This window comes from Alosa sapidissima, chromosome 18 (assembly GCF_018492685.1).
Source record: "Alosa sapidissima isolate fAloSap1 chromosome 18, fAloSap1.pri, whole genome shotgun sequence".
Lineage (NCBI taxonomy): Eukaryota > Metazoa > Chordata > Actinopteri > Clupeiformes > Clupeidae > Alosa > Alosa sapidissima.
Window position 1 is genome coordinate 30,265,900 of NC_055974.1, and position 15,764 is coordinate 30,281,663.

The 15,764-nt window shown below is 43.6% G+C and overlaps 1 protein-coding gene across 4 annotated transcripts in view; it reads left to right on the top strand.

The window, feature by feature from the left end:
- Positions 1 to 14,740, top strand: part of spata6l (spermatogenesis associated 6-like) — a 25,610-nt gene extending 10,870 nt beyond the window's left edge. The window contains exons 9-13 of one of the 4 annotated variants that reach the window (XM_042070044.1): positions 4,547 to 4,616; positions 4,797 to 4,988; positions 11,101 to 11,194; positions 12,471 to 12,566; positions 14,344 to 14,740. In XM_042070044.1, coding sequence (XP_041925978.1) covers positions 4,547 to 4,616; positions 4,797 to 4,988; positions 11,101 to 11,194; positions 12,471 to 12,566; positions 14,344 to 14,349 — 458 coding nt within the window. In that variant the 3' untranslated portion in view covers positions 14,350 to 14,740. Of the gene's footprint in view, positions 1 to 4,546; positions 4,617 to 4,796; positions 4,989 to 11,100; positions 11,196 to 12,470; positions 12,567 to 14,343 lie in introns of those variants that run through there. The other 3 variants (XM_042070042.1, XM_042070045.1, XM_042070046.1) reach the window with 3 other exon arrangements.
- Positions 14,741 to 15,764: the final 1,024 nt, after the last annotated feature.

A 15,764-nucleotide genomic window follows, 5' to 3' on the forward strand; every position in this document is an offset into this window, starting at 1 on the left:
TGAATCAGAATGAGCCTAATAATTAACTGAAAGTAATGCAGTCATTGTGTCTCTTTACCATGTATAATACCTAGGCAAAGCTGAATAAAAAACCAAAACACACATGTCTCTCAACAATTCTCAAATAGAACGCAATAAAAGGAAATTAATCAAATGAAACAACATGGTTGCATGTATAAAAGTGGCCCTGATTGTCTTGATTTCTCACAGGGTGTGAAAAAAAGTTTACATACCACGGAGTACTAGTGATAAAAACAATAACCAAACAGTTCAAGGGGAAACAATAAAGAAACAATAGACAAAAAAAGAGAAGGGTCTGTATGGCTCCCGGCTTTTTGACCACTGATTGCACCTGAAACAAAACACAGAGATATACATATCTGGGCCCAAGGCCCCAGTAGTGCTTCCTAAGTTTCAGCTAACATTGTCAAAAAGATTTCAATTGCAATGCCGCTATAGTCAGTCACCAAATTAGTAATTAGCAATGAAATATAAATTCACATGATCATGATCTTCATGAATACTCCTTTTTTTGTGTGCCTCATAATCAAGAATTGTTTATCATACAGCAAAGCTTAATTAGCTTAACCTTTTTTCACATTGTTTAAAGCAGGCATAAAGGCATGTTTTAAAGAACTTGGTTAGAACTTTATTCTTAACATATTCTGAACACCTGAAACAAATGAAAACTTGTATTTTATTTTATTTTATTGCATTGCTGTATCCAAAATAATTGTAAACAATATGGTCTAGTAGGTATGTCATCATACCACATTATCATCTTGATACTGTTTTGCATAGCTGTAAAACAGTTGTAAAACCTTTTCCATGTCAATGATGAGAAAAAAAAAACAACTGCAGTGGGTGTGTTGTCAATAAACATATGAACCTATTAGTTCAATATTAGTTCAGTGTAGTGAAGTCAACATCAACAACCTCTCATCTTCCATTAAAGGAAAAAAAAACATCTTTAATCATAACTTGATATACTGCAAGAGCTAGCTGTCTTATGTTATCAGACTACTCTTTAATCAGACTCCCCCTTATGATCTGCAGCAAGGCTGTAAGATTATTCCCTTTAGTTAAAATGTTGTCGCCTATAACACTGTGTCCTATTAAGAGCTAAGTGCATCATAGCATCAACAATTTGATAAATTCACTGCTGTTGGTAAAATTACAACTTTGCTAAACTGGCCCCCAAGTATGAATTTAACCGATATGCTTCGACTCTCGTCAGTGTTGTCATTGCCAGAAGCATGAGATTGTGGAGCAATGCTTAATACATAAAATAAAAGGTTCCTTTTATCCAGAACCTTCTCTGCCCTCAGAACCTGTACTGTATGTCTACCACTGTTGCCATTCAGCCAGTCACTCACCATAGTGTATGGTGTCCTCACTCAAAGCAGGACCTGGCAGGGCTCAAGGCCTACAATCAACAGTCAAAACACATCTGTGTCTACCTTGAAGCAAGAACATAGCTTCCGCAAGGCTTCCAGTGTTTGCGGCCTACACGTGGAACAGGATAACTTGGGTCAGGTTCTATTAGAATGGGGAGCAGGAAGCTTGGAGAAACAATTAGCCTGTATTTAAGCAAAATGGTCATACTTTCTATGGGGCCTTTATTAAACTTACAAATGGAAAATGTAAACCAAATCTTGTTGTTGTGAGCAGGGTTGTCTAGCGACCTTGCCGACAGATCTCTCATATATTAGAATCTCAGGCTTCTCTGAGTATATCTTTTTCTAGGGCTGTCCCTGGTTTACTCGTTGCTGCGTGTTCAGCTCCCTTACGGGTGTTTCCAGAGGCCCATCCCCAGAACCAGGACTGAGAGATCACCCCCCTCCATTTTGTTCCAGAGGAAAAACAAACACTTAGGACTGTAGAAATTATTCAATGACAATCGTAATTCAATGGCACATAATTTTCCAAAACTGGCAAATCTAACAAGGATATCAAACAAGGGCATTACATGTCTCTTTTAGCATTGACAGGAAAACAAACAAAATAAAATAATTAAGGCATGTTGACCAAACACAAAACAAAACAAAATGTGTTGCCACTCTTGAGAGAAGTAACTCTTGACTGAATTAATTAATATGGTATGCTATCAACATCAAAACGTCATTTTAAAAGAGAATTTAGGACTCTGACAAGCAACACCTTCAAATTGGTTGAACGTAGAGATAAAATATCTTTACCTTCATAATTCTCTTCTCTTCTCCACTCTCTCTTCCTCTACACTGACCTTCGTCAAGTGCAGAGATAGCTCCAGATAACAACCATTCTGACAGCTAAGTCAGAGAAGATCTGTACCTATGGTTAAGTGTGTTAGTGTTTTCCATACTGCCGGTAGACAAAGACAAAACGGACTCAGGGCCAGATGTACTAACGCTTTTGCGCCCACTTCAGGCGTATTTGTTTCGCAATGTGCGTGTAAAATCATTGCGAGGTACAAACAGGCCGCAATGATGTAAAAGCGCAAACTGCCTGTCGCGGGAGCTGAAAGTGGCAGATTGCGATTGTCATGTCATGCATATGCATTCATGGGAGGATCCAGGGGAAAGTGGGAGTTTAGCGTAAAAAGATGGGAGGGGAAGAGTAAAGAGCGCCTAATTATGTATTCCGCGGTATGTACAAAGACTGCTTCTGAAAGCGCACGTCTGTTCTGCGCCTAAATACTTCCACCTTGTAAAAGCAGGTGTTAATCCAAATTGCAGTTCAATGCGTCAATAAGAGAACCTTTCAAAGACAACAGAATCGCTATTGAGAGAGAGACGGAAACTTGGGTCTGACAGCGTTCGCAATCTGCGGTGTGTCCATGACGCTGATAACGCTACGTTCCCAAATGTACGTACATCTGGCCCTCAGTCTTTAGTTGCAACATACAACACATAATATGTAGCCTATATTTTTAGACACATTCTGTCTCCTAATTATTCTGTGGTATATTTGATTGGCTGACACACAATATTAGCAGCACTGGAATGTTTTGAATAGGCGTCCCCATCTTAATCTTAGTTGGGCCCAACTAATGCTGCTGACCATGTGTGGCTGCCAAGTAAGTTAACTTTCCCTTAACAACGCAGATGAGGCAGAAGTTTTCTTAGATTCAAATAGCTTTGCAGCTCAGAACAAACTATGCCAAATAGTAGTTCAAGCAGGGACAGGTTGACCCTTAGACCTAGATGTTAGTATCAGAGAGTTCCTTTAGCAGACAATTGCAAAGCACACATACACATAACCCATACAGTAGGTCAGAAACATACATAGACTGACACACACACACACACACATACACACACACACACACACACACACACACACACACACACACACACACACACACACACAGGTGTACATCCTCTCCCCTACTGACAGACCACACTCCCTGACTGAGTGTGTTAGTGTGTAGGAATGTAGGCTAACTTACCTGAGCTACCTGTTTGTGTGTGTGTTAATGTGTAGGACTGTGTGTCTATGTTTGTGTGTGTTAATGTGTAGGACTGTGTGTCTCTGTTTGTGTGTCTGTGTGTGTGTGTTAATGTGTAGGAGTGTGTGTGTGTGTTGATGTGTGTTAATGTGTAGGAGTGTGTATCTCTGTTTGTTTGTGTGTGTGTGTGTGTGAGTGTGTGGTGTGTGTGTTAAAGTGTGTTAATGTGTGTTAATGTGTAGGAGTGTGTGTGTCTCTGTTGTGTGTGTGTGTGTGTTAATGTATGTTAATGTGTGTTAATGTGTAGGAGTGTGTGTGTGTCTCTGTTTGTTTGTTTGTGTGTGTGTTAATGTGTAGGAGTGTGTGTCTCTGTTGTGTGTGTGTGTGTGTGTGTGTGGTGTGTGTTAAGTAAGGGATAATGTATAGAACGCCGGTCATTCTTGGGAAAATAAGTCCCGACAGGGCGAACCGGAAGGGACTTATTTTCCCATGATGACCGGCGTTCTATACATTATCCCACTTATTACACGGCTACTTGCCAAAACGAAATAATAAACTCCCCACAATATGACTTTAGCCTACATAACCTAGCCTATTTGTTACAGTTCATCGTGGCATTTGCTGAGAAACAAATAGTTCGCAACAACACACGCTGAACTTGAATCAAACATTCTTTAGAACACAGCGGATCAACCGTCTGCTTTCACTTTTGAATGAAGTTCCAGTCCTTGCGTAGTGATATGAAAGACGTATCAGAAGCACAAAACCCGTTGCTATTGACAGCGGTAATTATATGTTTGCAGCGGTAATTACATGAATTTATTTACCGCTAGAACTTTGGGAAATCCCATTCAAGTCAATGGAGCGTTCTACTAGCATTGTGAAGAGCCGTATAATAATGTGTGTTAATGTGTGGGAGTGTGTGTGTGTCTCTGTTTGTTTATTTGTGTGTGTGTGTGTTAATGTGTAGGAGTGTGTGTCTCTGTTTGTTTGTGTGTGTGTGCGTGTGTCTTAATGTGTAGGAGTGTGTGTCTCTGTTTGTTTGTGTGTGTGTGTGTGTTAATGTGTAGGAGTGTGTGTCTCTGTTTGTTTGTGTGTGTGTGTGTTAATGTGTAGGAGTGTGTGTCTCTGTTTGTCAGGGCGACAGACCTCAGGAGGTAAAAGAAGAAGCAGATCCAGTGGCTGGGTAGGAACACACACAGCTTACGTGACCACACACACACACACACACACACACACACATACACACATACACATACACACACACACACACACACACACACACACACACACACACACACACACACACACACTCACACAGGCAGTCACACACACAGGCCTCTGAGTAGCCCTGTCCTTTCTGCAGGTTCTTGATGAAGACCTCAGCCAATCGGATGCGGAGGATCTGCTTGATGATGGCACTGAAGAGGACCTCGGCCAATCAGGGACGGGGAAGGACGGGTCACCCACACCAGCAGTCTTGTGGCGTGCATACAGGGAGAGGCCGCACCTCAACGGGTGTGTGTGTTTGGAAATGTGTGAGAGTCGGCCTCATTAGGTGTGTGTGTGTGTGTGTGTGTGTGTGTGTGTGTGTTTGGGAAATGTGTGAGAGTCGGCCTCATTAGGTGTGTGTGTGTGTGTGTGGTGAGTGTGTGTGTGTGTGTGTGTTTGGGAAATGTGTGAGAGTTTGCCTCATTAGGTGTGTGTGTGTGTGAGTGTTTGGTAAATGTGTGAGAGTCCTCCTCATTGGGTGTGTGTGTTTGGGAAATGTGTGAAGTCGGCCTCATTAGGTGTGTGTGTGTGTTTGGGAAATGTGTGAGAGTTCGCCTCATTGGGTGTGTGTGTGTGTTTGGGAAATGTGTGAAGTCGGCCTCATTAGGTGTGTGTGTGTGTGTGTGTGTGTGTTTGGGAAATGTGTGAGAGTTCGCCTCATTAGGTGTGTGTGTGTGTGAGTGTGTGTGTTTGTGTGTTTGGGAAATGTGTGAGAGTTCGCCTCATTAAGTGTGTGTGTGTGTGTGTGTTTGGTAAATGTGTGAGAGTTGGCCTCATTAGGTGTGTGTGTGTGTTTGGTAAATTTGTGAGAGTCGGCCTCATTAGGTGTGTGTGTGTGTTTGGTAAATGTGTGAGAGTCGGCCTCATTAGGTGTGTGTGTGTGTGTTTGGGAAATGTGTGTTTGGTAAATGTGTGGGAGTCGGCCTCATTAGGTGTGTGTGTGTGTGTGTGTGTGTGTGTGTGTGTGTGTTTGGGAAATGTGTGAGAGTTCGCCTCATTAGGTTTGTGTGTGTGTGAGTGTGTGTGTTTGTGTGTTTGGGAAATGTGTGAGAGTTCGCCTCATTAGGTGTGTGTGTGTGTGTGTTTGGTAAATGTGTGAGAGTCGGCCTCATTGGGTGTGTGTGTGTGTTTGGGAAATGTGTGAAGTCGGCCTCATTAGGTGTGTGTGTGTGTGTGTGTGTGTGTGTGTGTGTGTGTGTGTGTTTGGGAAATGTGTGAGAGTTCGCCTCATTAGGTGTGTGTGTGTGTGTGTGTGAGTGTGTGTGTTTGTGTGTTTGGGAAATGTGTGAGAGTTCGCCTCATTAGGTGTGTGTGTGTGTGTGTTTGGTAAATGTGTGAGAGTCGGCCTCATTGGGTGTGTGTGTGTGTTTGGGAAATGTGTGAAGTCGGCCTCATTAGGTGTGTGTGTGTGTGTGTGTGTGTGTGTGTGTGTGTTTGGGAAATGTGTGAGAGTTCGCCTCATTAGGTGTGTGTGTGTGTGTGTTTGGTAAATGTGTGAGAGTCGGCCTCATTGGGTGTGTGTGTGTGTTTGGGAAATGTGTGAAGTCGGCCTCATTAGGTGTGTGTGTGTGTGTGTGTGTGTGTGGTGAGTGTGTGTGTGTGTTTTTGGGAAATGTGTGAGAGTTTGCCTCATTAGGTGTGTGTGTGTGTGAGTGTTTGGTAAATGTGTGAGAGTCCTCCTCATTGGGTGTGTGTGTTTGGGAAATGTGTGAAGTCGGCCTCATTAGGTGTGTGTGTGTGTTTGGGAAATGTGTGAGAGTCAGCCTCATTAGGTGTGTGTGTGTGTGTGTGTGTGTGTGTGTGTGTGTGTGTGTGTGTGTGTGTGTGTGTGTGTGTTTGGGAAATGTGTGGGAGTCGGCCTCATTAGGTGTGTGTGTGTTTGGGAAATGTGTGAGAGTTCGCCTCATTAGGTTTGTGTGTGTGTGAGTGTGTGTGTTTGTATGTTTGGGAAATGTGTGAGAGTTCGCCTCATTAGGTGTGTGTGTGTGTGTGTTTGGTAAATGTGTGAGAGTCGGCCTCATTGGGTGTGTGTGTGTGTTTGGGAAATGTGTGAAGTCGGCCTCATTAGGTGTGTGTGTGTGTGTGTGTGTGTGTTTGGGAAATGTGTGGTTGGCCTCATTAGGTGTGTGTGTGTGTGTGTGTGGTGAGTGTGTGTGTGTGTTTTTGGGAAATGTGTGAGAGTTTGCCTCATTAGGTGTGTGTGTGTGTGAGTGTTTGGTAAATGTGTGAGAGTCTTCCTCATTGGGTGTGTGTGTTTGGGAAATGTGTGAAGTCGGCCTCATTAGGTGTGTGTGTGTGTTTGGGAAATGTGTGAGAGTCAGCCTCATTAGGTGTGTGTGTGTGTGTGTGTGTGTGTGTGTGTGTGTGTGTGTGTGTTTGGGAAATGTGTGGGAGTCGGCCTCATTAGGTGTGTGTGTGTTTGGGAAATGTGTGAGAGTTCGCCTCATTAGGTTTGTGTGTGTGTGAGTGTGTGTGTTTGTGTGTTTGGGAAATGTGTGAGAGTTCGCCTCATTAGGTGTGTGTGTGTGTGTGTTTGGTAAATGTGTGAGAGTCGGCCTCATTGGGTGTGTGTGTGTGTTTGGGAAATGTGTGAAGTCGGCCTCATTAGGTGTGTGTGTGTGTGTGTGTGTTTGGGAAATGTGTGAGAGTTCGCCTCATTAGGTGTGTGTGTGTGTGTGTGTGAGTGTGTGTGTTTGTGTGTTTGGGAAATGTGTGAGACTTCGCCTCATTAGGTGTGTGTGTGTGTGTGTTTGGTAAATGTGTGAGAGTCGGCCTCATTGGGTGTGTGTGTGTGTTTGGGAAATGTGTGAAGTCGGCCTCATTAGGTGTGTGTGTGTGTGTGTGTGTGTGTGTGTTTGGGAAATGTGTGAGAGTTGGCCTCATTAGGTGTGTGTGTGTGTGTGTGTGGTGAGTGTGTGTGTGTGTTTTTGGGAAATGTGTGAGAGTTTGCCTCATTAGGTGTGTGTGTGTGTGAGTGTTTGGTAAATGTGTGAGAGTCCTCCTCATTGGGTGTGTGTGTTTGGGAAATGTGTGAAGTCGGCCTCATTAGGTGTGTGTGTGTGTTTGGGAAATGTGTGAGAGTCAGCCTCATTAGGTGTGTGTGTGTGTGTGTGTGTGTGTGTGTGTGTGTGTGTGTGTGTGTGTTTGGGAAATGTGTGGGAGTCGGCCTCATTAGGTGTGTGTGTGTTTGGGAAATGTGTGAGAGTTCGCCTCATTAGGTTTGTGTGTGTGTGAGTGTGTGTGTTTGTGTGTTTGGGAAATGTGTGAGAGTTCGCCTCATTAGGTGTGTGTGTGTGTGTGTTTGGTAAATGTGTGAGAGTCGGCCTCATTGGGTGTGTGTGTGTGTTTGGGAAATGTGTGAAGTCGGCCTCATTAGGTGTGTGTGTGTGTGTGTGTGTGTGTGTGTGTGTGTGTGTTTGGGAAATGTGTGAGAGTTCGCCTCATTAGGTGTGTGTGTGTGTGTGTGTGAGTGTGTGTGTTTGTGTGTTTGGGAAATGTGTGAGAGTTCGCCTCATTAAGTGTGTGTGTGTGTGTGTGTTTGGTAAATGTGTGAGAGTTGGCCTCATTAGGTGTGTGTGTGTGTTTGGTAAATTTGTGAGAGTCGGCCTCATTAGGTGTGTGTGTGTGTGTGTTTGGGAAATGTGTGTTTGGTAAATGTGTGGGAGTCGGCCTCATTAGGTGTGTGTGTGTGTGTGTGTGTGTGTGTGTGTGTGTGTTTGGGAAATGTGTGAGAGTTCGCCTCATTAGGTTTGTGTGTGTGTGAGTGTGTGTGTTTGTGTGTTTGGGAAATGTGTGAGAGTTCGCCTCATTAGGTGTGTGTGTGTGTGTGTGTTTGGTAAATGTGTGAGAGTCGGCCTCATTGGGTGTGTGTGTGTGTTTGGGAAATGTGTGAAGTCGGCCTCATTAGGTGTGTGTGTGTGTGTGTGTGTGTGTGTGTTTGGGAAATGTGTGAGAGTTGGCCTCATTAGGTGTGTGTGTGTGTGTGTGTGGTGAGTGTGTGTGTGTGTGTTTGGGAAATGTGTGAGAGTTGGCCTCATTAGGTGTGTGTGTGTGTGTGTGTGTGTGTGTGTGTTTGGGAAATGTGTGAGAGTTTGCCTCATTAGGTGTGTGTGTGTGTGAGTGTTTGGTAAATGTGTGAGAGTCCTCCTCATTGGGTGTGTGTGTTTGGGAAATGTGTGAAGTCGGCCTCATTAGGTGTGTGTGTGTGTTTGGGAAATGTGTGAGAGTCAGCCTCATTAGGTGTGTGTGTGTGTGTGTGTGTGTGTGTGTGTGTGTGTGTGTGTGTGTGTGTGTGTTTGGGAAATGTGTGGGAGTCGGCCTCATTAGGTGTGTGTGTGTGTGTGTGTTTGGGAAATGTGTGAGAGTTCGCCTCATTAGGTTTGTGTGTGTGTGAGTGTGTGTGTTTGTGTGTTTGGGAAATGTGTGAGAGTTTGCCTCATTAGGTGTGTGTGTGTGTGTGTTTGGTAAATGTGTGAGAGTCGGCCTCATTGGGTGTGTGTGTGTGTTTGGGAAATGTGTGAAGTCGGCCTCATTAGGTGTGTGTGTGTGTGTGTGTGTGTGTGTGTGTGTGTGTGTGTGTGTTTGGGAAATGTGTGAGAGTTTGCCTCATTAGGTGTGTGTGTGTGTGAGTGTTTGGTAAATGTGTGAGAGTCCTCCTCATTGGGTGTGTGTGTTTGGGAAATGTGTGAAGTCGGCCTCATTAGGTGTGTGTGTGTGTTTGGGAAATGTGTGAGAGTCAGCCTCATTAGGTGTGTGTGTGTGTGTGTGTGTGTGTGTGTGTGTGTGTGTGTGTGTGTGTGTGTGTGTTTGGGAAATGTGTGGGAGTCGGCCTCATTAGGTGTGTGTGTGTGTGTGTGTTTGGGAAATGTGTGAGAGTTCGCCTCATTAGGTTTGTGTGTGTGTGAGTGTGTGTGTTTGTGTGTTTGGGAAATGTGTGAGAGTTTGCCTCATTAGGTGTGTGTGTGTGTGTGTTTGGTAAATGTGTGAGAGTCGGCCTCATTGGGTGTGTGTGTGTGTTTGGGAAATGTGTGAAGTCGGCCTCATTAGGTGTGTGTGTGTGTGTGTGTGTGTGTGTGTGTGTGTGTGTGTTTGGGAAATGTGTGAGAGTTCGCCTCATTAGGTGTGTGTGTGTGTGTGTGTGAGTGTGTGTGTTTGTGTGTTTGGGAAATGTGTGAGAGTTCGCCTCATTAAGTGTGTGTGTGTGTGTGTGTGTTTGGTAAATGTGTGAGAGTTGGCCTCATTAGGTGTGTGTGTGTGTTTGGTAAATTTGTGAGAGTCGGCCTCATTAGGTGTGTGTGTGTGTTTGGTAAATGTGTGAGAGTCGGCCTCATTAGGTGTGTGTGTGTGTTTTTGGGAAATGTGTGTTTGGTAAATGTGTGGGAGTCGGCCTCATTAGGTGTGTGTGTGTGTGTGTGTGTGTGTTTGGGAAATGTGTGAGAGTTCGCCTCATTAGGTTTGTGTGTGTGTGAGTGTGTGTGTTTGTGTGTTTGGGAAATGTGTGAGAGTTCGCCTCATTAGGTGTGTGTGTGTGTGTGTTTGGTAAATGTGTGAGAGTCGGCCTCATTGGGTGTGTGTGTGTGTGTTTGGGAAATGTGTGAAGTCGGCCTCATTAGGTGTGTGTGTGTGTGTGTGTGTGTGTGTGTGTGTGTGTGTTTGGGAAATGTGTGAGAGTTCGCCTCATTAGGTGTGTGAGTGTGTGTGTTTGTGTGTTTGGGAAATGTGTGAGAGTCAGCCTCATTAGGTGTGTGTGTGTCTGTGTGTGTGGTAAATGTGTGAGAGTCGTAGATGTGTTTACAGCCATTAGGAATGCAGGTGGTTCCCCATTTTGTTTATTTCCCAATATTAGCCAATCCATTTGCCAAAGCTAAACTGCTTTACTTGCTTATTGACATGATGCCTGTGAGAGCCATTTTGGAAAAGAAAACTAAACAAAAACAACACACAATTTCTAAAAGACTTTGAAGAGTTTTGCAAGAAATTGCAAGACATTCTAATGTTCTACTGGTTTTGTGCGTTTGCAAGACATTGTAATGTTATACTGGCGTTGTGCGTTTGCAAGACATTCTAATGTTCTTCTGGCTTTGTGCGTTTGCAAGACATTCTAATGTTCTACTGGTTTTGTGCGTTTGCAAGAAATTCTAATGTTCTACTGGTTTTGTGCGTTTGCAAGACATTCTAATGTTCTACTGGTTTTGTGCGTTTACAAGAAATTCTAATGTTCTACTGGTTTTGTGCGTTTGCAAGACATTCTAATGTTCTACTGGCTTTGTGCAAGGTTTGGTGGTTAGGGTGTGGAGTTTAGAATTCAACAGAAATTACAAAATAGGTTCCCTCCCCTCAGGTGATGTTCCGTGTGTGGTTCCTGTGGTGATGTTCCGTGTGTGGTTCCCTCCCCTCAGGTCTCTGCTCTGCTCGGAGAATGTGTGGGAGGACGTCCAGACACGGCTGCGCTCTCTCCTCACCTCTCCACAAGCCATGCACAGACTGGCCAACGTGAGTCTCACACACACACACACACACACACCTCACCTCTCCACAAGCCATGCACAGACTGGCCAACGTGAGTCTCACACACACACACACACACACACACCTCACCTCTCCACAAGCCATGCACAGACTGGCCAACGTGAGTCTCACACACACACACACACACACACACACACACCTCACCTCTCCACAAGCCATGCACAGACTGGCCAACGTGGGTCACACACACACACACACACACACACACACACACACACACACACACACACACACACCTCACCTCTCCACAAGCCATGCACAGACTGGCCAACGTGGGTCACACACACACATACAGTACAGGGGGCGGAGACGGATGTTGATGAGCGCTGTTTACGTAATGAAGTGACAGTTTCGTAAATTCCCAGCACAGCGTTTGCCTTCTGCACACAGAGAAACTCGGTATTAGCGCTTTCTCTCTACATTCAGCCCTCTGTCTTTCTTTGTTTTTCAAAACTCTACACACAAAACCCACAATTGCTCACACAAGATGCAAAATGCCTCAAATCTCCAGCAAAATGACGCACAACATTTAAAATGTCATAAACACATCTTTACAGTAAAGCAAACATTCACTTCACATTATAATCACTTTTGTCATAATATGACATTTTGGATACATTTCACTGTTGATCAAAACCTAAAGCTCTTCTGGCTTTCATGGGCTTCCATGTATATTTACATAAAAGAGTGAAATTAATCTTCAGAGAGAAGTTGAAATACACAGTAAAAATGCAAGCAATATTGAAACCAAAAATAATGATTTTACCCAAATAATTTGCTGTTGTGAATACAGTATTTTACAGCCAACAAGAAGAAGGAGGCAGCTGGGTGTGCTAATTAATGGGCCTTTCTAAAACTAATAGTTCCAGTCCCAGTTCTACTTCCTCTCAGATTTTTGTGTTTTTTTATGAAATTGAAAACTAATCAGTCAAACACTGAGAGTAAGTGTATGATTTTGCAGATTTGTGTGGGGTTATGGTGTTTGAAAGGCATGTTTAGATTTAACGTGTAAGCAGTTGAAACAAACTGTAAAGATCTAGGACCTTGTGATCTTCTTACCCTTGTTTATCAAACAATTACTGTATTAGGTTTGTGAAGTAGGTCAATTGTATGGTGCACTGCACATGAAGTAACACCTCACCCTCCTCCATACACAAACCTGTGTGTGTGTTTGTGTGTACGTATATGTGCATTTGTGTGTGTGTGTGTGTGTGTGTGTGTGTGTGTGTGTGTACTATAGGGTGCTACGGACTCAGAGGTGGATGAGGTGTTGTGCAGGAGGTCCATCTCTCCCCACAGTGGGGGTAGAGCAGATCAACACAGGCCCAACACAGAGGTGAGCTAACGCTAACTGTCATGTTATCCGCCACAACATATAGGTGAGCTAACGCTAACGCTTTAGTGGGCAGCCGTGGCCCACTGGTTAGCACTCTGGACTTGTAACCGGAGGCGGTTCGAGCCCCGATCAGTGGGCCGCGGCTGAAGTGCCCTTGAGCAAGGCACCTAACCCCTCACTGCTCCCCGAGTGCCGCCGTTGTAGCAGGCAGCTCACTGCGCCGGGATTAGTGTGTGCTTCACTTCACTGTGTGTTCACTGTGTGCTGTTTGTGTTTGACTAATTCACCGATTGGGTTAAATGCAGAGACCAAATTTCCCTCACGGGATCAAAAAAGTATATATACTTATACTTATACTAACCAGTCTGTCATGTTATTCGCCCCAACACAGAGGTGAGCTAACGCTAGTCTGTCATGTTATCCACCCCAACACAGAGGTGAGCTAACACTGACGTAACCACTCTGTCAGGTTATCCGCTGTGGCTGTAAGGCAAGACCATCAATAGGCTAAAGTATATAAGTCATACAACTTGGAACTTTATAATACATACAAAGGCTGCTGTTGTAACATCACATCAGTCATGATGGATTTGCCCTTTTAGCATTTACAACCCGATAACCTGTTGGATCTCTATGACTGACTTTTGCATGTCAATTCACATTGTTATGTACAATACACATACAGCATATACTACACACTGAGATACTAATAGATATATGGATGAATGTATAGATATATAGATGGATGGATAGATAGATATATGGATGGATAGATAGATATATGGATGGATGGATAGATAGATATATGGATGGATGGATAGATATATGGATGGATGGATAGATAGATATATGGATGAATGGATAGATAGATATATGGATGGATGGATAGATATATGGATGGATGGATAGATAGATATATGGATGGATGGATAGATATATGGATGGATGGATGGATATATGGATGGATAGATATATGGATGGATGGATGGATATATGGATGGATGGATGGATAGATATATGGATGGATGGATGGATGGATATATGGATGGATAGATATATGGATGGATGGATGGATGGATGGATGGATATATGGATGGATAGATATATGGATGGATGGATTGATATATGGATGGATGGATGGATAGATATATGGATGGATGGATGGATAGATATATGGATGGATGGATGGATGGATGGATGGATGGATATATGGATGGATGGATGGATGGATGGATGGATATATGGATGGATGGATGGATGGATGGATGGATGGATAGATATATGGATGGATGGATGGATAGATATATGGATGGATGGATGAATGGATAGATGGATATATGGATGGATGGATGGATGGATATATGGATGGATGGATGGATGGATGGATATATGGATGGATATATGGATGGATGGATATATGGATGGATGGATGGATGGATATATGGATGGATGGATAGATATATGGATGGATGGATGGATGGATGGATGGATGGATGGATGGATGGATATATGGATGGATGGATGGATGGATGGATATATGGATGGATGGATATATGGATGGATGGATGGATGGATGGATGGATAGATATATGGATGGATGGATGGAGGGAGGGAGTTGCAGTAGTGACTGTCTGCCTTCTGTGTGTGCCTCTAGGTGTGAAGATGTGTCTAACCATGCTGTGTGTGTGTGTGTGTGTGTGTGTGTGTGTGTGTGTGTGTCTCTGTCTGTGTGTGTGTGTGTGTATGTCCCTGTGTGTGTGTGTGTGTGTTCCTCTAGGTGTGAAGATGTGTCTAAGCATACTCAACGCCATTGTATTCCTCCGTCTGGGCAAGACAGCCAGTCAGTGCTGCTGCTCTTCACATGAAACTCTCCTGGTGCTGAGTGTGTGTGTGTGTGTGTGTGTGTGTGCGTGTGTGTGTGTATCTGACTGGGCGAGCCAGCCGGTCAGCGTAGAAAACTCTCCTGGGGAATGGGGGCATGTATGACACCAAGGGAGCTCTGTATGTGTGTGTGTGTTGGTGGAGTTCATTCTCTTCATCAGAAACCTCCAGGGAATCATTGGTCACAGAGGCACTGCTTGAAGCACCGTACATTGTATCTGTTTGTGTGTGTGATACATTGTATTCATGACAATAATTATTGTGTGAGAATTAAATGGAAATAAACTCTCAGAGCAGACTATCCTTGACCATGCCTCTGTTTTATACTACTTGTTCTAGAAGGGTTTTGTGATCTGGAAGGATGGCACCAGAGAGGGTTACTGGTTAGAAATAAACAGAGCCATATAAAGATTTATAGTCACAAATTTGATCGTGTTGGTATGAATATATGTTGTAGTATGTGATTCCTATAGTGTAAAAAAAATATACTAACGTCTTAGAAACGTTGTAAAATAACTGAAATAGATTAAGAAAGCCACCGCTACTGATTGGCTTTCTTAATCTGATTACTATGGTTAGATTGATTTGTTTATATCCAGTGAAATTGCTGCCTTGACAACGCTATGTCATGGCTTCGGTACTCTATCAAGGATCTTTCATGGCAAGTTCCAAATAGTGTGTGTGTTCTAAAAGAATGAGAAGTGTGCATTCTAGAATGGCTGTGTGTAGTGGGATGACTGGGCTCTGATATGACTGTTCTTCTCTGTATTCTAGAATGGCTGTGTGTTGTGGGATGACTGGGCTCTGATATGACTGTTCTTCTGTGTGTTGTGGGATGACTGGGCTGGGATATGACTGTTCTTCTCTCTCTGTATTCTTGAAATTCATGTGTTCTGTTCTGAATCTACTAGTCTATCATGTCTGACTCACTGTAGAGGCCTAATCCCCAACAGGCATGTCATCAGCATATTTCTGACCCCGGGTAAACGTCTCTGGTCAGTAGTTTGCTGACCACAGCACTTGAGCTATATTCTGCCCAGTGATGGATGGGGCTGGTGAATGTCATGCATGTACAGTAGGAAGCCCAAGTCCACCTGAAAAACGTCCCCAAAAACGTCCGTGTGGAGAAGCTACCGGACAGTAGAAGTGAATTTAGCTACTTGACAACACGACTATGGCAAAAACTATAATCATGATTATTTTGGTCAATATTGAGATCACGATTATTTAACACAATTACTCAGTGATTTTGTTTCTATTTTCTAAAGTGAATTTAACTTTAAAAAATTGACTTTAATTTTGAATAATTCAACTGAA